We start from the raw sequence: 23,492 nt of genomic DNA, 5'->3' as shown, positions 1-23,492 counted from the left end.
GTGGTGTGGAGCTTCACAGCCTCCGTGCCCAGGTAAAGGATTCCTCTGGACACGTACCCTGTGGCCTCCCATTTGGCCAGCAGGTCCAGACCACTGATGCATTGGTCCTGGATGCCGGCTAGCCAGAACTGGTGGTCCACAGTGCAGTTAGCAACAGTCGCCAGGAGGGATCTTTCCCCCTTAACTTTGGCACGCTCCCCCGTGACTGTGGTGATGTGGAGCTGAGTAGGCTGCCAACCCTGCAGTCTTGGGCTGTCAGTACCAGGGAGGACTCCTGCCTGTACCAAGGAAAGCGTAGATCCAGTTTCTATCAGGGCTCTACAGGTGGTGCCAGCAAGGTCACAGTCCGGATACAGTCCCTGTGTCTGGCAAGCCAGCCAACCCGCAAGTGTGATTCGGAGGACAGATTGGTGGTGGGGGGGCAGTTCTTCCATTGTGCCACCCCGCCTTAGTTTAACGGCAGCTGGGGTGCCAGGCGTGCAATGTGGCCTGGTTCTCCACACCGATGGCAGTTGTCCCTGGATTAGCCACCTGCTGGCCTATTCCCTCGCCGAGATCGCCAGGGTGGTGTGATGGTGGTTTGGAGGGCCATATCCTCCTGGTTGCTCCTTTTGTACTTCATTTGACACACTCGGTGACTTGTGCCAGGGCTGCGTGCACCTGAGCTGAGCACATGCTCCACTCTTTCTGCCTCAGTTAGAGCTGCTGCCAGGGTTTCCGGTGCATGCAGACGGATGTGCTCTTGTAGTCGTTTTGGCTGGAGACCCCAAACGAAAGCCTGGAGAGCAAGCTCTTCTTGTGCTGCAGCATCAAAACCAGGGTACCGTCTTCGTGCGTAAAGACGAAGGTCGGCAGCATAGGCACCCAGACTCTCCTCTTGTCTCCTTGGGCAGCTGGCAAGTTTATCTCAGGCATCATCTGCATGTGTACGGAGGCCAAGCCTGCTCCGCATTGCTCTGGCAACAGCAGGCCAACTTAAACACTCTTCTGGCTGAAGATCTGTGCAGATCTGCAGGGCCCTGCCTTCCAAGGTGAGGGCAACCTGGACAGCTGTCTCCTCTGTTGACCATCCATTTAGCTGAGCAGCCAGCTGTACCTGGATAAGGTAGGTCTCTGGAGGTGCCTCCCCATTATAGCGTGGCAGCTTCATGCTCCCCCAGACAGGAGCCCCTGGTGGCAGTGTCGGCTGTACTTGGTCCAGGAGGCATTGGCGTTGTCCCCCTCAGCTGCCAGCAATGAGGGTGTGCTGCTCCCAGGCATCACCCTGAGTGGAGGCTGGCTGGCTGCTCGTTGTCTTGGAGCCTGCAGCATGCCTTTGCAGCTCCAACAGCTTCCCAGTGGGCAGGGGTGTGAGGCTCCATCTGGTAAGCCCAACAGATCTTCCCCTGGCTGGTTTGCTGCTGCCCGGGGATCTCCCTACTTCTTTGGTTGTGCTCCATTCACTGCTTCCAGGCAGGTGATAAGCTCCTCAATCTTCCTCAGCTCCTCTTCCTCTTTCAAAATAGTGGCCATGCTCTTGGAAGCCCTCTTTTGACACCTATGTGGCATTCAGAGGAACCTTAACAAAGAAGCTCACAGAGAGATTGAACTTGCTGTTCAACCCCAAACTGGTAGGGGGAGCTCTATATTAAAACACTTGCCATTGCTACAGTGTGCCTCAGGGGTCAACAACAGCACAACAGAACTCACTCAGGGTACAGCACTCTCTCTACAAAACAACAACTGTCAGTGACTCTGCACCACAGCGTAAACACAACATTCAAGATAACAGTTAAAAGTAACATAACCATAAACAATAAAACAAGAACATATAAACAGCAGCACATGTCCCAAGGCATGATGGGAGAGAACTAGCTGCTCCCCCAACACGCCACAATATATAATTGTATTATGTAATTGTAGTAATAATAATATAAGTATATCGCTTCATAATGATTACAGGACATCAGACTACTGTACAGAATAATCATATAGAAATAAAAAAAAACTTGAAGTTGTGCACTGTTTGAACACGTTGCCTGCCTGCAGCATTAAAGGACTCCGCGAGAGACGCCTGTCTCGCCCTAGCAGCACCTGTCCTCCTCCTCTTCACTTCGCCTCAACATAAGCTCATCATATTCTGTGATATGATTTACTCTGAGGTGTTTGACGAGGTTAGTGGCGTTGCCACAACACCTCACTGTCTTGCCACATGTATCGGAAACCGCGTCTTGGCTGTTTGTGGAGGTAAAATACGTCCACACATGACTCCGTTTACGCTCAGCCATTGTTCTGAGTGCACATGCCAGGGGCTGCGACACATTTATACAGCCGTATTTTGCATATGACTATGAAAGGCGTAAGAGGAAGTAGTTCCTTCAAATTTAGAAGATCCGAATGATATAGTTTCTTTCCACTGTGTTCCTGTTAATGATAAACTACAAATTTACCCCAAAGTACTAAAATATCGATATTTTAATATGAGAATCGATTCTAGAACATAAATTACTAGTATCGGAAGAATCGATATTTCAGTATCGATCCGCACACCACTTTCGTTTATTTACTTTCTGGCTCATTGAAACGTCACTGCAAAATTTTGAGGAAAAGCACCGAGTTTTTGTAAATGGACTAACAATGAGGTGGAATTGTTGCTGCGAGTAACACAAAAGTACAAAGTTGCAAAAGTGAGTGAGAATTAAGGAATTTGAAGAAAAGCTATCTGAAGCTTGTACAAACTGATATTAATCTTTAATAGGGCTGTCAAAATTGAGAGCAAACAAAATTGCTGTATAATGCCCACTGCTATCTTTGTTTAATTGGTCACATGACTGCATCACATTGCTAAAATGCGTCATCGTTTTCAAAAGTCTCCGTTTTCGCTGCCCACACTGCAACGTGAAAGCACCGTCTTCAAATGTATTCGTTTTCAAGAGCGTTTTCAAAACGCTGCATTTTCCTTCGGGGAAAACGTTATCTCAGTGTGGACGGGAGGCCAAAACTGAGAGAAAACGTGTGGACGTAGCCTAAGTTTGGGCCAGTGAAATGCTGAGGTTCTCGTACCGTCTCTATGAGCTACAAAGGAGGAAGTCGTCCAGAAATAATCAAATGTGGCCTGCCTCAGACATCTGCTGTTAAGGCTCAGCCACTGGGACAACACAGAATTTCTATTTCTGTTCATCAGCTACACTCTTTGAGATGACAAAGAAAAGACCTGTGCCTTACAGTCATTAAACTGTTTATTGTGGGCAGCAGCTTTTGCCATCTGCTGTCGAAACATATATATATATATATATATATATATATATATATGATTTTTATTTTATTTATTAGTTATTAGTTTATTCGTTTTTGTTTTGGGTCCACAGGGGAGAGCAGCGCAACCTAGCCCAAGGACAGAGATGGGAGCACCAATATTAACTAAAGAATTTATTTTATTTTTCCCCACAATAATACACGAACAACAATCTGTATAAAGAATATATTTAAAGTCCAAAGGGAAGCAACAATTTTTTTTTTTGAAAAGATACATTTTTATATTAATACAATGAAATGAAATTAAACTACACCAGTCTAAGGAGCAAGATGTTACTACACAATCCAGTCTTTATTACTGTGTTCAAGACTTTAGACCAACTGGCCGTTCCCAAAGCTCAATCCTTTCCAGTTCCCATATCAAACAGCTGAGCCACAGCCAGCAAGCAGTCCTCTGTGGTGCGATGGTTATGTCGGAAATATAAGGAGGCCCAGACGGTTCTGGGTAATGTTATTTTTGTTGTACTAGGGACTAAAGTTGTGCACAATGATGGATGCTTGTGCCAGGATACTGGATCTCTATGATTTCCCATGAGTTTAAATGGTAAGGAAACATGGTGTGACAAGTGGGATAGTATATACCGGTGTTTGGAAAAGCCTGGGTGAGATCGCAGACAATGGAGTTAGAGCAGCTGCAGGGCGTGGATAAGGCCCCGTTTCCAGGCCAAGTGTGACACTTGGCTAAAGCCACCAGAGCCTTTTGACTTCAGCAAACATTAGAAATGGGTGAAATGGAGTAGATAGTTTGAGTGTTTTCAGCAAGCTAGTAATCTCCACACAACATCAGAAGACAACCAGGTAAACATTCAGTCATGTACTGCATGGGTGATGAAGCGGACACCAAGAGGAGGGGCTGAACTTGTCTGTCAGTATGCTACGGTGAGAGATGGACTCCACAGCTTTTTTATTGGCAAAACAAATGTGGTATATGAAAAATCATCCTTTAACTTGAGAAAACAAGGAGAAAATGAAACTGTGGACTCATCTGTTACTGATTTATATTCTTTGGCAGAACGCTGCAATTATGTTGCATGTTTCATGATGAGCTAATCAAAGACAGGCTGGTTCTAGGATATAAAGATATACACGTGGGTGGGATACTGTGGGAAAAAGAGAGACATGCTTGTTAGATAGCGTTATGAGCAGAGATAAACATCTTCACGAGAAGAAGAAACTCAATAAGAGGGGAAAAAAGCCCAGCCAGTAACATGTATAGACTAGTAGACTGTCTAAATGCTAGAAATGTGGAAAAGTCCCTCAGACCCCAAAAGTGGAGTGTCCAGCAAACTGTTCGATCTGCCATTATAAAAGAGTGTGTGCCTCATCAAGAGCAGTGTATAAGGTTCAGGAAGAAGACAACATATTCCTTGGCATCTGCACTCTTCTCTGCTCAGCATACCTGTTGTTGAGGTGCTAGGCCTGGTAGCTCAAGTAGTTAGTGTCAACCTAGAGACGCTGAAGAACAAATATTTGAAGGTGTGCAATGGTCTTGGTCTGAGGTAGCACCTATTTACCGTCAAACTGAAACCCAGTGCTATGCTGTTCTCTTTAAAGACCCCACAATGGATTCCCTTATCACTAACTCTGAAAGCCAAGAAAGACCTAGAGTGAATGGAGAAGACTGGAGTAAGGAGAGTTGATGAACCACTGGATAGCAGTATGATGGTGGTGTCTAAAAAGACAAGTGATCCTTACATATGTGTTGACTTCACTAAGCTCACTGAGTCTTGACTGTAACATGGGTCTTTTGTAAATCCCTCTAGCTAAAGAGTTTGCTAAACCAACAACCTTTATGACATCACTTGGCCCCTATTCTAAAAGAGCATGATGTCAGAGGTTGTTGTAGGTCTGGATGGATTAATGTGTCACATAAATGATGTTGTGATTTTAGAGTGTCCACGGGAAGATTCTTGTATAATATATTGGCACAGGCATGAAGAGGGCATACCTGGTCATTGCTGTAAGTTTAAGAAACACAGTCCTCAGTGGTCTACATAAGGGACATCTATGCGTAGCCAAATTCAAGGCACGTGCAGTGGAGTATATGACAGTCTAGCTTGAGTCAGCAACTGAATGAACTAGTTTTGAAAATAAAACTTGCACTGAGGAGCATGCTAACCACAGAGACCCACTGCTCCCGGCAGATCACCCGGAGAGACCCTGCCAAGACCTGGAGGCAGATCTGTTTACACTGAAAGGGAAAATGTACTTGCTGGGAGTGGTACAGCAGATTGCCTTTCACAACTAACTGGAAATACTGCAAAATCTAAGATACTGTCATAACAGGCTATGTTTGGAAAAATATAGCAATCCACAGAACCTAAAAATCTCCTGCCACATTCTTTCTGCTAGACATGCTATGACATCAAATGCAGAGACCCTGGTTCCATGTACTGAAGGGTCAGAGCTTGACCCTTTGGGGCCTGTAGGTTTTTTGGTGGTTGTTCCATTGAACAGGTGTGTTTGCTGTGCATCCTCTTGGGATCTGGGATAGCTAAGGTTACTCGGGTCGTTGGTTTGGATGCTTTTGTGTTCTGCAACACTTTCCTAAGCAGTTCTAGAGTGCCTTGTCCATCATTAGGGAGGCTAGGGATTCAAACACTGTGTTAGGTGGAGTGAGCATAAGTAAAATGAATCTCTTGCACTAAGGTTTCCCAGCAGACCATTGGATTGTAGCAGAATGACCAGGAATTAGTCCCCTCACCTGTTACTGTTTTTCCCCTGTGATTGTATGGCTGGTCAATGTATATATGCATGGACACATCAATCTCTCTGAACACCCTCAAGGTCAACACAAGATGCCTAAAACCAAAGTCCTTATTTATTTTTGGCTCTTCTCTATTTTCTTTTCTGTAAGACTCATATTAATAATCTGTTTGTATAGATTTGTTTACCTATGTGGGTTTGTCATAATGTAGTTAATTAGTAATTTAGACAGTAAGTTAGAGTGGTTGTGATCCAGTGAAAAACACCGATAGTGTTTATTTTCATGCTGGAGTCGGAGCAAACAAGCTTCGTCTGCCTCGCGTGTGTTTGTGTGAATGATAACATATTTATTTTGGCTCTGGCAGTGCATGTATTTATAAAATAAGTGATAATATGTCCAAAGTGAGGCACAAGAAGATGTTAAATCCATCAAGCTGTTGTTTCTGGTTCGTAATGTTCAAAGAGAAAATAAAGGGGAGAAAGGATAAATAAGCTCATGATCCTTTTGTAAAATGTAATGAATCATATGTCTTTAAATGAATATTCTGTTCTGGCCATAAATTTTAAAGTGCAGGAATTCAAAAGTGGCCTAGGCTATATTCATCTTATGCTAGAACACTTCAAATTCCACTCAAGTCGGTCTGTACCAGGTAAAATAATAACCTACCTTGTCTATCACCTGACTGTTAAGGTCAAATTATCCTGATCCCCAAGCACAGAAAATCATGCTGAGATGGAACATTAGTTGTGAATAAATTAATTCATAAAGACCTTTGCTAGTGTTTCACTTATTACATTTTTACTTAACATTGATATTTTATAGCTCTATGCAACTGTGCTGTTAATTGTTGCTGGACTTGTTTATACAGCAGTTGCATTGTCATTTTTCTGATACTCTGCATACCTGTCTCAGTCTTTACCAGCAGTTGCTGGAGTTGTGCCCCTGGTATCACAGTATAACCAGGCTAGACTGAACTCACAGTGCTCTCTGTCAGGTGGCTGTAAAATGCAACAGATGGTGGTCAAATTATGTTTTTGTACCAAACAGAAGGATAACTCCTTCATTCTTAATCAGTGTACCCTGGTGGGCCATCTTCAAAATGCAGCCGCAAACACACAGGCACACATACTTACACACTGTGCTAGAAACTACTGAACACACATATAGGTAAATAAGTGTTTGACAAGATTATTTACTGCATTGTTGGTTTGCATTATTCCCCTCTTGGTCAGAACCAAGTAAGTGGTTTCTCCTTATTTCCAAACTTTAAGATAAAATGAGGTAATCACATATTAGAATATGTGAAAATTAGTACATATGTGAAAAAATAAATAATATGATACCTTTATGTTTTTATATCAGCACATGATTAAAAAAATTGTTTGGGTCTTACCACGTTCAAAAATGACTTAAATAGAGCCGTAGATGAACAACATGACATGTTACAATGTCATTATTTATTTAACAAAAACTAAGCCAAAATGCAGAAGCAGTGTGTGAAAAACTAATTACACCCTAGTAGCAGCAATAACTTGGAGTAATCACTTTCTTTTAATACTTTATTAGGCTCACATTGTTGTGGAGGAATTCTTTCTCACTCTTCTTTGCCACGTTGCTTCAGTTTATTAAGTTTTGTGGGCATTCGTTTATGCACACTTTCCTTGAGGTAGAGGTCTGGACTTTGACTGGGCCATTTCAGCACCTTGATTCTGTTTTTCTTTTCTTTCTTTTTTTCCACCCAGTGGCTCTGTTGTAGATTTGCTGCTAAACTTGGGATCATTGACATGTTGCGTGAAGTCATTTCATCCAAGCTTTAACTGTCGGACAGATGGCCTCAGATTTGATACTAGGGTACTGTGGTATACAGAGGCGTATGTGGTTATCTCGGTGACTGGAAGGTTCCCAGGTTGCCTCTCCATTTTTGTTTAATGGTTGTTAAATAAGTAATGACCCAGTTTAATATGTCATGTGTTGTTATTCATCTGAACGTGTATTTAACTAATTTTAAGACCTGGTAAGGACCAACTGAGTTTACACGTGGTCATCATCTCATTGGCCAGGCCTCGTTGGTCAGGCAGGCGGTGTGGACACGCAAAGTTTTGAATGCAATAACTCGAGAACCAGGCAACATAGGATTTTGAAATTGATACCATAGGTGTGTCTTCTAGGAGGCTGTTGGGTACCTGCAGTGTAGTGCAGTTTTGTTATCATGTATATCATAGATATACCTTAAGATAATCATGTTAAGTGATACACCAACATTATGCCCACCTGCCTAATGTAGCGCTGGTCCCCATTTTGCTGCTAAACCTACTCTGACTCATCAAGGCACAGACTCCACGAGACCCCTGAAGTTGTGTTGTGCTGTCTGGCACCAAGATGTTAGCAACAGATCCTGTAAGTCCAAATGGATTGGACATGTTCGTCCAGCCCAGCTATTCTGTTTCCATAAAAAGGAGCACTAATGTTTACGTAGGTGGTAATGTCAAAAAGTCTCAAGGTAATATTTAAATGGATGTCAGGGCCCAAGGTTTCCCAGCAGACCATTGCTCAATGGTCCAGTTCACGCTACCTGAATGGCTTGCCTTCTTCCCATAATGCATCCTGGTGCCAGGTGTTCCCTAGTAACACACACGCACCCAGCCATTCCCTAGATGTAAAAAAAAAAACATGACTCAGGCGAGGCCACCTTCTTCCATTGCTCTGTTGTCCAGTTCAGATGCTCATGTGCTCACTCTTGGTAAATGGCCTGCATTTGTATAGCGCTTTTCTAGTCCATAGGACCCCAAAGCGCTTTACACTACATTCAGTCATCCACCCATTCACACACTGGCGATAGCAAGCTACATTGTAGCCACAGCTGCCCTGGGGCGCACTGACAGAGGCGAGGCTGCCGGACACAGGCGCCACCGGGCCCTCTGACCACCACCAGTAGGCAAACACGGGGTTAGTATCTTGCCCAAGGATATTTGGCATGCAGCCAGGATGCAGCCTGGGATCGAACCACCGATCTTCTGATTAGTGGCTGACCTGCTCTGCCACCTGAGCTACAGCCTCCCGTGTTGATGCTTTCAACACGGGAACCCCGACTGGTCTGTGGCATGGCAGCCCCACAAACAACAAACTGTGGTACACTGTTTGTTGTGTACTGTCAGAATGGACACTGTATAGTTTTAGCAATCTGAGCTACAGTAGCTTGTCTGTTGGGTTGAACCCCCTGGTTCACCCTTCGCTCCCCATGTACACAAATGAGCCTTGGTTGCCCATGAACCTGTGGCTCATCCATCAGTGTTCTGTCATTGGACTACTTTAGATAGATACTGACTACAGCAGACTGGGAACATCCCACAAGAGCTGCAGTTTTGGAGATGCTCTGACCAAGTTGTGAAGCCATTACTATTTGACTTACTACTTGTGCTTTTGTTTTCCTGCTTTTAAAGGATCAACTTTGAGGACAAAATGTTCATTAGCTCACTAATATATCCCACCCACTAATAGGTGCCATGATGAAGAGATAATCAGTGTCATTCACTTCACCTCTAAGTGGCCATAGTGTGATACCTGATTGGTGTATCAGCCAGCTAATTTACATAATTTTAAGGAACATCATAAATGTCCGAAAAATTCACTGATCCATACAGTCTTTGAATTTGTATCTACCTGAATATGTGCCCGCCTAGGGACTCAACAATAATAATGTTAACCTGGCTTTAAGCATCATTTAAGCTTTTTAGAAAGCTCTTGTCATTATATGACAGCAATGAGGTAATATCATTATACTGAAAAGAAGAAAAGCTTTTTTTTAGACAATCATGATGCCTGGATTAGTATCGGAGTTGAATCTGCTCTTTTATTGGTCAAAAAAAGGCTCATTCAGTTTGAAAACATTTTTGCTATTGCAATAAAGTGAGAAATTACCCTCTGTAATGCTGTAGGACAGTCTGGATCTGCCATGTAGGAACAACAATAACAGGGAGGATCGTCCAGTCAAGATTCATCCCCTACTTTTTTACTACATAGAGACTGATAGTAGTTTCTCTCTTGCTTGTTGTGTTGTTGTGCTTCCTAAGAATGAAAATGTTTTTGTATCTGTGTAGCATATTAATACTGTGCTGAAAGTGGCTTGTATGTAAAGAGGGCGGGTAATTCTTTATACCTATGCTAATTGAATGTATGCATGTTGGTTCCTAGTTGTTTAAAAAAAGAAAAGAAGTGCCAAACAGCCAATCTGAAATGCTTTTTTTGGGTTAATATTCATAGCTCATCTGATCAGAGCTTATGCACAATGTTAGTAAATGCATTACTCAGTGTCCGCTCCTGCATCCCCGTGGACACTTATGCTTAACATACCAGCGCGCACTGATACACAGACACAAACACACACACACATGCGCAAAAGCAGCGGCTCTTTAATATTTATGGTCTGCAGCATTACTTATCATTATAAATATTTATTGTGATTTACTCTTTTGTCTGGGTCTTTTTCTCTCTCTCCCTCTCTCGCTCTGTTCTTCTGTCTGTTCCTTACCCTGGGGAAACCAAGCAGCTGCTCGTATCAGTGAATCACTGTGATTTTTTTTTCCTCTCCTTGGGTTTCAGAAAATCTGCCTTTTTCATTTCTTATTTATCGTATGCCCTCAGTTCTTGTTGTTTTTTCCTCTTTTTCTGTTTTACCATTAGATTGCTAATGGTTTTCAGGTGTTGCTCTGATTCGCTCTGTGATTCTTTGCCCATTTCTGCTTGGATGACGTTCTCTAGTGCTCGTGCTTTCTATCCACCGAGCACTGAAAATATGCACATTATGCATACTGGAGTTTGCCTTCCCCCTTCTCTCCTCGTATAGTTGGTATTAGCGGCTTTCTCCTTCTGTCTTGTAACCTTCCCGTGATGTGTGTTTTACAAGTTCTGTGCAGATGCTCTGCGTTTTAAGGCACAGTGATAAATGCCTCAAGTGGGTGGTTTTAAATTACAGTTGCAGATGAACCCACCGCTACTGTTTAGACAGGCGTTTTTTAGGGTAATAGTCACAACAGCAATTATAATTCATTATTGTAATAAAAGGGGTGAAAACCAGCTCTCTCCTGCTACTGAATGCTCATACAGAGTTTCTGTTAATAATGGGGCCCTCATCATGGGTGTCCTGACATTGTGAAATGGGCTGTGAATGGGAGTCCGGCGCAGAGGGTGAATCGACAGACGCTGAGAGTTATGAAAAGCGAGTGCTTTCCAGGAGTTGGTACACTATAAGCTCCCGTTCCAGTTTGATTTCTATGTTGGCTCATTTTTATCTGGACAATATTGAAATATTTGTTAAGAACTGGAAGCTTTTGGTCACAGGAGGTGTTAAAATTACAAGTGATGTTTAGTCAGAGCATTAGCTGGTCTATAAAATGTGAAAATAATGTATCTTTAATACAAGACTCAAGAAGAAGGTTTCAAATTAACATATTTTTAGCTTAAATTCTATGATGCTCACTTTACATTTATATAAATCACTACTGAAAATCTAAAAGTACTTTTGGTTTGTTTGTTTGTTCGCATTTTTCTGCTGTTGCCATTGTCATTGTGTAATTTGTTGACCTCAGTTCTACTACTTTTATTTATAGACACATTTTTGTCTTTCCCTTTGCATACATCACCTTTGTAGAGTTTTCTTTACTCTTTATCGTGTCTCTACATCCTCCCTGTTCTTGTGTTAATGTCATTCCTTCATCACTGAGGCCAGAGGAACACAGGGAGACAGAGGAGGGGAAATCAAGACCTGCTGGTAAAGTGAAGCTGCCAGACGCTGAGACCTGCATTAAGCTCAAACTCTGTCTATAGCTTATGCCCACACTAGAGTCATCTCTCTTTCTCTGTCTTACTCCTCGCTTCTCTTCTCACTTTCACAGACTTCTTTTCCAGAGGTCTACATATGGAAAATGATAAAGTGGCTACATATTCATGCAAAGACAGAATTTATCTTGCAAGCTGCCACAGTGTGCCGTGAAAACATCCCCTCCTCTTTGTTGGAGACATTGTTAGAAAAGTGTTAAACTTTTATCTCTTTCTCGTTCCCGTTGTCTTGCTGTTATCTGGGTGGTCAGGAGATAATAGAAGCAGGCAGTTCAATCCTGTCGGCAGGCGGCGGTTGCTTTGAGCACCCCCACCTGCTTGTTAATGGTTTGAAGAAATAAAGCAGTCGTAAATGTACACTCGCCATCTTCATTGCACTAAAGTGTCTGCCATGAAAAACACACACAGACACACACACGCAGCTCCCATCAACCCCAAGCAGGTGCTCTAGGTCACAGCTGGAGAGAGGAGCGGTCAGTCTTAGTGCGATCCGAGGAGGGGAGGTGTATTTCATTTCAGTTTTGCTGTTGGGGTTTGAGTTTTGTGTCTTATCGCACAGCTTCGTGTGTCCGATATGAAAGTGAAGAAGAATGTATAAAATTCACTCATTAGCTCAGTCACAGGAGTGTTGAGTCAGTAGATGTTCAGGATATGTGATCATTAATTGGACACATGTCTGAATAGCCCCGACGTGGTATCTGAGTTTCTGTGCTTTTTCCAGGCTGCTGCTCTGCTGAGTCTTGCTCTGTAGAATTGATCAGAGACACAGACAGGCTCTATACGGTCCCATGTTAGTTTGTGGGCATAGAAACAGAGATCTGAGTGAAAGCCAACACCTGTTTATTTAATTAAATTATTTAAATTACATTTAAATTATTTAATTCACTTTTTCACACGTCTTCGGTTGGAATGTGACTTGTTGACTTGTCCCCTGTCAGTTATGTTGATGTTAATTTACAGAATAATTAAGTCAGCTCGCCAATTTTTTTTAAATCCATGTTCTTTAGAGGATTGTTAAAGGATGGAATTACATTGTTCTGTAACTTAAAACAACTTAAATTAAATAATGTTAATAATGCACCTATATGTATGATGAAACAGCTTTAGTTTGATTTTGTTTCTCCTGTCTGCAGTAGCATTGCATCCATCCATCCATCCAACCATTTACTTCTGCTTATACAATTTCAAGTTCCAGAAAGCAGCATTCAAGTTGAACAAAGCAATTCGGTGTTCCCCAAACTTTGTAGTGTAAGTTCACTTACATTACTCCACCAATGCACAACACAGGAAACACTGGCTTTAATTAAGCTTTTAATGTCAATTAGATCTGATTAATTTAGACCACTACAGCCTGCATTAATCTGTTCATTAAAGAAGTTGCGTAATGTTGATTGTGGAGTTCCTAAACTTTAGCAAGGGCATCTTCACTTATTATGTGGACCACATGGCCATATCAAAAGATATTACCATGTGACATGTGTATACAGTATTTCAAAGCAATTTAATCACTTCTGACTGCTGGTTTGTAAGTTTGTTGCTGATGATTAACAAGCAGAGCTGTTGTGACAGAATTCTTTTAATGAAGTATATTTTGACAGTTAGTGAAGTACGGTTCACCATCGCCATTTTATTTTGAAAAAGGATGCGTCATGCGATCTGACTGTGAAACCGACACTACACGCTTACTGCCTAACAACGTGATAAATGAGCCTGAGGTTACAGACAAGGAAGCCGATGGCCGTTTTACCAAAGACTTGTATACCACCCTTTTTGCATCCAGAGGACTCACTACCTGCTGGTCATTTTAAAAAAAAGTGCAGTTTTAAGACACCTTGTACTGGTTTTACGTCTCAGACCTGAAAATACCTCTGTCTTTTATTTATAACTATATATAACTATGTCCATTTTTCACTTTACTTATGTATAGAAAAATAGACATGGATGTTAAATTATCATGTTTTTTTTATTTTAATTATATATCGTATATAGTGAGATGGCAAAAGAGGTTCTTATTCGTCTTCTTTGTAAGCGCCATATTCATTGTGTAAAACAAAAGGCACAAATTTACACTAAAAACTGTTTAGCACTATCTATTCACAAAGAACATTGTACATGTAACGTACTGTACGTGTACTGATTTAAGTATTCACAATGATGTAGCAGTGTTTGATTAAATGATTGTTCTCTGGGCCTTAATTCTTACGTAGCATTTATGAATGTTAATCTATGATTTTGCCACAATCAGTAGTGTGGAAACCTAACCAGAGCAGAGGAACCCAAGTTCAGGACGATAACCTTGTGGACCGCCTCCTCCACAGTCACTCTCACAGACTGGACAGCTTTACTTTTACTGTTTATGTGCACATGTGGGTCCGCATTTGCTATCCCTTCTTTGTGGTTGTGTTTAGGTGTGCAACACTGAGACAGAGGAGGTTGTCTGTGTTGGGACTGGGGGTCATCTCTATTTTGACAGCATGCTTTGACAGGCAGTAATTGGTTTCCTTTTCCATGCCTCCAAAGCTCCTGCAGAAAAAGCAATTTTGGTAGCCAATCAATTCAAATTTTAGCTCACTCAAGATAGAGAAGCCCGTGCAGCTTTAACCTCCTCGCTAAGGAAAACGGCCCTGCAAACCCCCACTCCCTCAATCCCAGCCCTAACTTACACACATACGCACACAGACTAGCCTTGTCTCTCAGCCATCCTTGAGGGGAAGCTCTCATTTCCGTTTTCTCTTGAAAGCAATTGAGTGTAATAATAGCTGTTTATACTGTAAATGGTTTGGGTGCATTTTTACCTCAAAACTGAATGAACCTATGAATCTCTGTCCATGTGTATCCTTCTCACATGTTCACAAACATATGCGCACACATACACACACCATCCAATACAAAATACAAAGGTAAATACACAGGTACTCACACACACACAGAACTGTGTTTGCCTACTGGCTCTGCCCCTGTGATGTGAAGAAACACATCATTTAACCAAACTGGTCAACTGAGAACTAATTTCTTCTTTGTAGTTACTGCCTGAGGACCCTAGGGTTTGCAGAGTTTATAGTGGCAATCAGCAGCACTGTGACTCTTTGTGCAGAAACTTCTTAACAATTTAGTTTGGACTCTGATCAGGACGCTGACTCTGATACCTCAGTGCCCTCCTCCTCAGCGCTGTTACAGTCTAGGCCCGGTATTTATCAGTACATCTGCACCATAGTCTGTACACAGTAGTAGAACACAGTAGTGATATACCTAAAGTGTTTTGTGCTATCCTGGTATACAGCATTCACTTACCAGAATGCCTCCTTTACAGTTTATTTTTTTTCTTTTTGAGTTTTTCTCTTTTCAGTTATTTCAGTGGCTCCCTAAAAAGTCGTGTTTCATGAATCCATTAGCATGAAAACTATTTATCCGCGTGAACCATCACTGCACTTTAAATGGTGGTTGTAATTGTCTGCTAGGATTTTAGTCACATTAGTAAGGCACATTGCCCAGCTTTATTTCCATGTCATTTCTTTCCTCATTAAGTCCTACGCTCACTCTCTCCCTGTGCACCCCACCTCAACTTTTCTATCACCTCCAACTCACTGACTAAGAAAGAAGTTTAAGCTGCCATGGCAACGAGGGGCAAGTGCATAATACACTGGTGTCAATGATTCCGATTCCCAGGATGCTAAGTGGCTGCAAAATCCCTCTGCCAACCAGTCTCTGCCGTCCATCTGCTGAGGGCCTTCTGTGGCTAAAGTTGAAAGTCTTTGACATACAGTTGGCAAAGTGACTGGACCATGGCGATTGTTTGGCTGGTGAATGACTGGACGGGAGTGGATGCCGTCTACCTCTCTTCATTTCTCTTTCTCCCTGCCTGTCTCTCGCTCTGCCCCGTCTGTCTGTCTGTCGTAGCGAGAGCAGTTCGGCTGTAGCAGCAGAAGCGACATTGGCTCCCAGGCTGGGCTCGGGCTCCTGTCACTGCCTCGATAGCTGTCACGCTAACACCCCTGCCACTATCATTGGAGCACTTATGGGCCTGTCACTCACCTGGGAGCAAAGGGAGGGAGGGAGGCACCGAGGGCCAAGGGTGTGCTAAGGGAGATACGTGCAGGAGAGGGGAGAACGTGGAAAGGCGCTCGGATGCAGGGAGGAAAGTGAGGAAAAGACAGCAGGCAAAAGGGGAAGATAGTGGAGAAGGGATGGGCTGGAATGCAAAGACGGAGAAGGGGGGGGCAGCCAGCTGAGCGGCATTAAATGATGAAGTCATTCAGACTCAATAGATGAAAACTCAAAGGTTAACATTAGAACCTGACTGGATTTCCAAACACTCCGTTTGTATTTAGCAACCCGCTCTCTACTTGTTCAGCAGGATGTGCTCCATTACACTTGACAACTGAGAAAGGGCCGTTCGGACATTAAAAAGAAACATCGATTTGCCATCCCGGACAATGTACTCGAAGCTCTGTGAAATTACAAGCTTCAGCTAAACAGCATAGGGTAATTTTTAGAAGGAAGTGGAAAACACATTGATAGCTGCAGCTATCCGCGCTCACAAGGACATGTCACAGCTGCGTTCCAGAAAAAAAAAGCACACACTCTGGACACACACGTGTACGCAGAGGTCCACATAATAAGGTCGGTATCGGGGCATCACTGAATCACAGAGACCAGCACTGTGGTTGACAGAGCAGGCTGCAGACACGTTTGAGTCTGGCCCTTCAACTGACTGTAGAGGCACTCAAGTGAAACTCTATTACAACACCCTCTCCAGCCTCGATCCATCAGCGCCAACACAACGCCAGTTCACGTGTACACAAGCAGGCGTGTGTGTTTGTGTGTGTTTTTTCAAAGACAGATTGCTTTAATGTGGCATTTCATTAAGCACAAGATTTCTAAAAGTGTTGCTCTTTCTATGGTATTTCTTCTGACACCCCTTTTATCTGCAAAACTTATGACAGCAATTGTTGTTGCTTTTAAGGCAACTGCGGGTCATGCGGGTGAGGAAAATGTATCACTCCTCCCATCAGACTTAATCCAATCAACACCTTTGGAGCGTGAAGCATGGCTTTCATGTTTTATCAGAGAGTCATAGACAGCTGTTAGAGTGAGAAATTTAGGAAAAGGAGCAAAGTGCAGTCATGACAAGTGAGCTCATGCTGCCCCACACTTCAACACAGACAGGCACAAATGTATGCAGAGGAATAGCATAACAGATACATTGTCTCGAATGGGATGAATATTTCATGGCTGGTTTGTGAAAAAAAAAGATTATAATGTGTCTTTGCTATCATGTCGCAAAAGTTCAACATTAACTTCCCTTCCTAATTGGCTACAGCACAGAAAATCAAGGTACACAGACACATGGCACAAAACTTTTTTTTCCACATGAAAATAGTTTAGCCAAATGATGCTTGAAATTGAAAGTGACTCAAAAGTTAAAGTGGATGAGAAGCAAAAAAAAAAAAAAAAAAAGTCAGGATAAAAAATTTAAATCGACAAACGACAGGAACTGAACATACTGTAAAACTTTACTGGGAAGCAAATAAACAAAAATAAACATGATTTTAAATGTGTGTCTTCTTTTTGTTTTTTGGGGTTTTTGCCCGTCTAGGCCACAGACGGAGATGCAGGCACTTTTGGGATTGTGCGGTACTACTTCACTGATGAGCCAGACCAGTAAGACACAGCTACACACACACACTCACTTACACATAGTCAATCAGTCCACACACACAAAAACACACACACAAACACATTAATTTTTCATTTATTTGGCCCCTTGTTAACAATTGTACCGCACTGTTTCTGGCACACAGCATCACCAGAGACAGCTGAGCTACAACAATGTCTGGCGCTTATCTCAACGTCTGCTCTTTTCAGGCCACAAACATCTAGAAAAACTAACACTCACATAATTCACTCATTAATAATCGCCAGTGTTTTAAAAGACCACCATTACTGTGGCTTCCTATAATATGTATATTTTTCTGTCTTTAACAAAATAATTTAATTATTTATTTAACACAATACGGGGACCTCCCTGCTCACAACTCTGTATTATATATATTTGAGCAGCTTTGCATGACAGTTTAAAATCTGTCTTTAGCTACCTTCTCCATCTCTTAAGCCAGCTTTCTCCTGATTGGCTCCCTTTCACAAACAAAAGATTTGGGTGCCAGTTGCATGGGACTACTGGGCTCTCACCCAGAGCTGTGTCATTTTCTAACTACTCTCTGGATTTCTAGTTTCATAGGGGCTGCTTGCCAGAATTAATTGGCCCCTTTGGAGCTGTAGTCCAAAGATGTAAATTTCCTGTGGTAGAGAGTGGTCCGTGGGACAGTGTTGGGGGTTTCTGTGCTTACAGCCAGAGCTAGCCATATTAATCTTATGAAATAAAGTTAGTGCGGTGCACTTGTAGTCACAGGGAGGAAAAAAATGGGCCTCTAACCTCACTTTTCTCTTGCAGGTTTTCAATTGACGAAGAGACAGGCTGGGTCGTTCTGCAGGCCAGCCTTGACTATGAGTTAATGCGCCGCTTCACGCTGACTGTGCTGGCGAAGGACGGCGGTGGGGAGGAGACCACGGGGAGGGTCCGAGTCAACGTATTGGACGTCAACGACAACGCGCCACTCTTCCAAAAGGAGGCGTACGTGGGCTCTCTGCGAGAGAACGAACAGACTGTGCAGTCAGTGGCACGACTCAGGGTGATTATAAACGCATAAGGTCGAAGAAGCACCTACACACAAAAGGCGGTGGAGTTTTTAAAGCATGCTTACTGTACAATTTGTTGGCAAAATTACATGCTCTTTACAAGACAGTGTTGTAAACGTGTCCCGTTTATAGCTGCTGTAAAATACCCCATAAACATACACCTGTGACCATCGCGGGTTTTAAATATTAACACTCGAGACTAAGATCAACATCCATAATGGTATTGAAGTGCCGCATAGCAACAGTTTGTTTGGTTGCAATAAACAAACTACGTTGTAAGATAAAAAATAATGTTTATTTATTATTGATTTGAAATGAAATTATTCCACACACTGAGCACTGAGACAGAATATTTCCCCGTGTTCTCTTGCACTTATTTGGTACATTCACATAAAAACTACACCCTGCTATACAGAATCTCACTCAAACCCCACCACAAATCTGACTCCCAGACCTTTTGGCTTTGCTGCCCTTCTCGTCTTTCTTCCGTGTTCCTTCTCTGTTACTGTAATCACGCAGTAATATGTTTGTCTGCACTGTATCCAAAAAGAACAGGTCAGCTTACTGTGTTGGCCATCAGTCACTGCCACACATAAGGCAGTGGTGCGCAGGCACAGTGGTAACCAGTGGGTCAGTGTTTGCTTTGATTGCACCCACAAGAGAAAGATTATTACATCCCTTGTGGCTTTACGCTGCTACGGTTACACTATGGCAGTTTGCCTTTTGCATTGTGGGAACCGAGCTGATGGCCAGGCTCAGTGCTTTGGCTCGCTGTGTTTGATTAGTCTGAGCTAACCTTAAACGCTGCTGATATTAATACGCCGCCTCAGGAGGAAGGGGAGGGAGGGAGCCGGTCGCATAATTGTGTGTGTCAGCAGTATGCCTTGGAACCTCTTGTGCACACACAAATAAATGTGCGCGCACGCACACACAGAGTACTCCAGGAAAACAGGGAGGGATGGAGGAAACGAAAGAACGCTGAAATAGAAGGAGAGGGTGTTTTGAGAGACAAAGCAAAGAGAGGCTCTTGTGTTGTTTGCTTTTTGCCTTGGAGATTTGTGCCTCCTACCACTGCGCTTATGCTTTCTAGCTAAATCTTTTTTCATTTTCTCAACACTCCTTATTCCTTTGCTTCCTTAGCCGCTCATCTATTTGATTTGCTGCCCCCAACTCCTCTTACCTTTGAGTGGTAATGCAAAACTATTTGTCGGAATTTGATAGAGGAAGACGGTCTGGAAGAGAAAGCCACAGCTTAGGAAGTTGTGGGGGAAGAAAGGTATTGCTTACTCAACACTCTGGCGTTAAATCAAAGAGGAGAGATTTGTGTTATGGAGGGAAACAAGTGAGTGTTTTTGACAGCCTGTCCAGCCTCTAATGATGCCAGTGAGGGCCCAGTAGACTCCCCTCACAGCCGGAGGACTCGTGTTTAAGTTCCTGCCAACTCGAGAATAATGAGGGGGTGTCATCATTGTTGTTGTTGTTGTTGTGGATTAGACCTGCAAAGTACGGTTTCATCTGTCCTCTGCCTGCTTGGCTTGTCTAGGCTCGGTTGGTGTTCATCCAGTATTGACGCCTGCGCCACTAATAGCCAGAATCAGCTTTAATCTGTCCAATAACATATCGACGCTGACTGACACTTTCCTGGCTGCACATATACACTCAGACTCAAAAACACCCATGCTGTGCAGACATATAGTCATAAATATTATCACTGTCTAATGCAACATCTGTCCCATCGCACTCTGCGAGACTTTGCCTGTCAATAGCTTCTTTTGCACTCCCTTTTCAAGGTGGGAAAACCCCACCATTATTACACCTCACTGCTCCATATAAAAGGTAAAAAGGCAAAATAAGAGTGCTTTGAGGTACCGCCCTGAAGCCGGCAGTGGAGGTGGTAATGTACTGTATGCATGTGTAGAAAGCAGATCCAGAAAGCTGAAGCTTTTGTGCACAAAGCACACCTTTGATTCCTCTAAGCCAGCATGCTATCACACTCTTCCAGCATTACGTCTGCCACCATTAAGACACACCGGATGTATAAAAAGGCCTACTGAGCCACAAGTCACTAACATCGTCTACTCTCGCACACCTTGTGCCCAATCACAGGCTACAGATGAAGATTCTCCTCCCAACAACGTGTTGACATATACCATCATTTCAGCGTCGCCCTTCCCTGATTACTTCCGTATCATCATGGTGGAAGGTTACGCAGGTACGCAGATGTGGTTGAGTTTAAGAGTGTGCGCGTTAAGCTAAAAACAGATTATATATCCAAGGATTGTTTATACGTAAGTTTTTGCTTGGATTATTTGGGATTATAATAATTATTTGACCAGCAATTTTACTAAGATGTGATGTTTGTGCACCTTCCTCCAGTGATCAGTGTCATCAGACCTCTGGACTATGAGATGGTTCCCAAGGGTATGATCTATCTGACAGTGATGGCCAAAGATGGGGGAAATCCAGCCCTCAACAGCACTGTTCCTGTTACGGTGGAGGTGATTGTAAGTATAACCCTGCAACATACACACAACAGCAACAACTTAATGACACACAGCCACAACTGGAGGTTCAAGTATCAGTTCCTCCTGCAGTTTTTGCTGACAGCTGTCAACAAATGCAGACACAGAGCAGTATTTTGCGAGTACACAGCTTTTGACTTGGTTAAATCTTCAGCATGTTTTCCACCTGCATAACCCAAATATAAACATCACAAGTATGCAGCCTTATTCAAGCTGTGAACGTTTTCTACCATCCGGTGCTTTGTACATTCTCTTAGATGAAGACTAATGACCTTAAGCAACAACTGTCACGTCTTGCTATGTACTGTCCATCGGCATATAGCAGCTTTTATGAAGCCTTGCTTATGTCTAAAAATGTTATTGACCTCACATTATCACCAACGGGATGGCATCTTTTCCCGGGATGTCAAATACATTTGAATGCTGTTCTTCCAAAGTTATTTACAGCAAACCCGCAAGCAGATGTGATTTGAAGTTTAGTTGTTCTGGGTTCAGGGGTTTGTTAGTTGTTCCAGGAAATAAAACCTGAAAGGTAGGTCTAAGAGGGCTCAAACAGTTCAGTGTAACTAGAGTGCTTGCACAGAGGTCACAGAGGTTAGTAATGCTAAATCTATCAGAGAAAACATGCATTTCCCCATTACCATTGTGCAGCATGCTTAAGCGGCTGGCACTTTTAGGATTATAAACACAACTTTAAAATAGTTACTAGTACCCTAGCGGCCTTCAACCTCTGTTTTCTTTCTTAAGATTAGCTGATGTGGAACCTGCATGTAATTCATTAAGACTTAAAGATGCCCATTTATTGACTTTATTTGCAACTAATATTTCACAACGTAAATAACTTCTTTATATAGTAACTATTTTGATCAAAGCTGAGATTCTTTCTAATTCCAGACCCTGCGACAGAAATCCTTACAGTCTCCCCACTTTTAAGACACTTTTGTCAAACCCTTTAAAAAATAGGAAAGAAGCCCACAGAGCTCTTATATCATATGTAGTGAATGAACACAGAGCTTCCTTATACTTATAAAAATCCACATTGCAGTTTGTGACAGGTGTCACCAGCCTCATCTGGTGGATTGTTTCATATGTTTCTGACTTACATATTGCTTTCAGTATTCCTTCACTGTTTACCTTCTCAATCCTTTTAACCCGTGTCTCACTGCAACTTTGTCTGCAGCTTTATCGCAGTCTGTGCAGCTATCTGAGCTTCCAGTTCGCTTGTCAGTCTTATCAGTAAATGTCTTATTTTGAGGCACTAGAAAAAGTCACAGCTGTCTACTCGCACCCGCACTGCATCACAGATGTTTTAATATATTAAAGGATGGAGGAAAGAAAACACTCTGCATGAGGTTCTGGGTTCTGATCCTACAAGATAGTGATTCAGAGCTTTTGATGCATGTTTCCCTGCAAATGTGTACATGAAGAATTCTCTTTTGTTTCGTGGGACAGACCGTATTGTGATGCTATGCACGGGAAATTTTCACCTATATGGTTTCATTTCATGATGCTTTTGGGTTTTTAAGTTATCTTTGAACCATGTTTGAATGCTGATGTGAACGGAGGTCGTTCAAATGTCCTAATTAAAGGCAGTAATGACATCATGCTTGCACGTTCAAGACGACTCGCGTTGGAACTGTGGTCACAGAAAGCTGTCTAATATGTGTCCAAATTCTCACATTAATCAGGTTGTAGGTGTAATATTGTATTTTTGTTGACTAAAAAAAGAATGAATATTGACCTTTGCTAAGGTGCAATAAATACAGCTGTAAAAATATAACGAACAACCCAACACTAATAAACAGTCTCTCTGCTGGCTCTTAAGCTCATTTCCCATGATAGCCATCAATTAGACATGAAACCTTTTGTTCATAAGAGGGAAAAAAATGGCGGTAGAATGGATGAATCCAGTTGGAATATTCTTTGATATGCACGGACAGTAATCATATCTGTACACATCCTACAAGAGAGAGAAATATTGTGTAAAACAACTGGGAGAGATGTGCCAAATTCATTATGCTCTCCCTCTCTCTCTCTCTCTCTCTCTCTTGCTGTCCTCCACAGTGTCGTGACTCACACCACAGGGGTTTATCAGTGGCTGGCAGCATCACATACACACAATGCTTTGCGCCAGCGTAGCACAGAGCCCAGCTAGATAATAGTGCCAGTGACTGTTGTTAAAGTGTTAACATTTCTCAGCGGCTCACACAGTGGGGAAACTCTCTGTGAATAGCCACACAACTGGATGTGTTGGTGTGAAATAGTCTAATTCAGCGAGTGGGAGGTTGTGAGGAAATGTAAATACTCTTACAAAGTCTGTTTTTCAGCAGAAGCTGTAGCACGCTCTAGTCCGTGATTCCTATCAGTATACAGGCCCTGATTACTCTTTTGCTTCAGGCAGTGCCATTAGAAGCAATAATAATAATGTTTCTAACTAT

General features: G+C 42.6%; 1 protein-coding gene across 3 annotated transcripts in view; it reads left to right on the top strand.

Annotated features, from left to right (window-relative positions):
• The window catches only part of cdh23 (cadherin-related 23), a 195,409-nt gene that overhangs the window by 121,279 nt on the left and 50,638 nt on the right, over positions 1 to 23,492 (top strand). For all 3 annotated transcript variants that reach the window (XM_026191131.1, XM_026191130.1, XM_026191134.1), the window contains exons 14-17: positions 17,433 to 17,497; positions 18,288 to 18,525; positions 20,639 to 20,744; positions 20,909 to 21,036. In XM_026191131.1, the coding sequence (XP_026046916.1) occupies positions 17,433 to 17,497; positions 18,288 to 18,525; positions 20,639 to 20,744; positions 20,909 to 21,036 (537 nt within the window). The remainder of the gene's footprint in view (positions 1 to 17,432; positions 17,498 to 18,287; positions 18,526 to 20,638; positions 20,745 to 20,908; positions 21,037 to 23,492) is intronic.

The sequence above is a fragment of the Astatotilapia calliptera genome, chromosome 13, assembly GCF_900246225.1.
Source record: "Astatotilapia calliptera chromosome 13, fAstCal1.2, whole genome shotgun sequence".
NCBI classification, from domain to species: domain Eukaryota; kingdom Metazoa; phylum Chordata; class Actinopteri; order Cichliformes; family Cichlidae; genus Astatotilapia; species Astatotilapia calliptera.
This window is presented reverse-complemented; position numbering and strand designations above follow the sequence as displayed.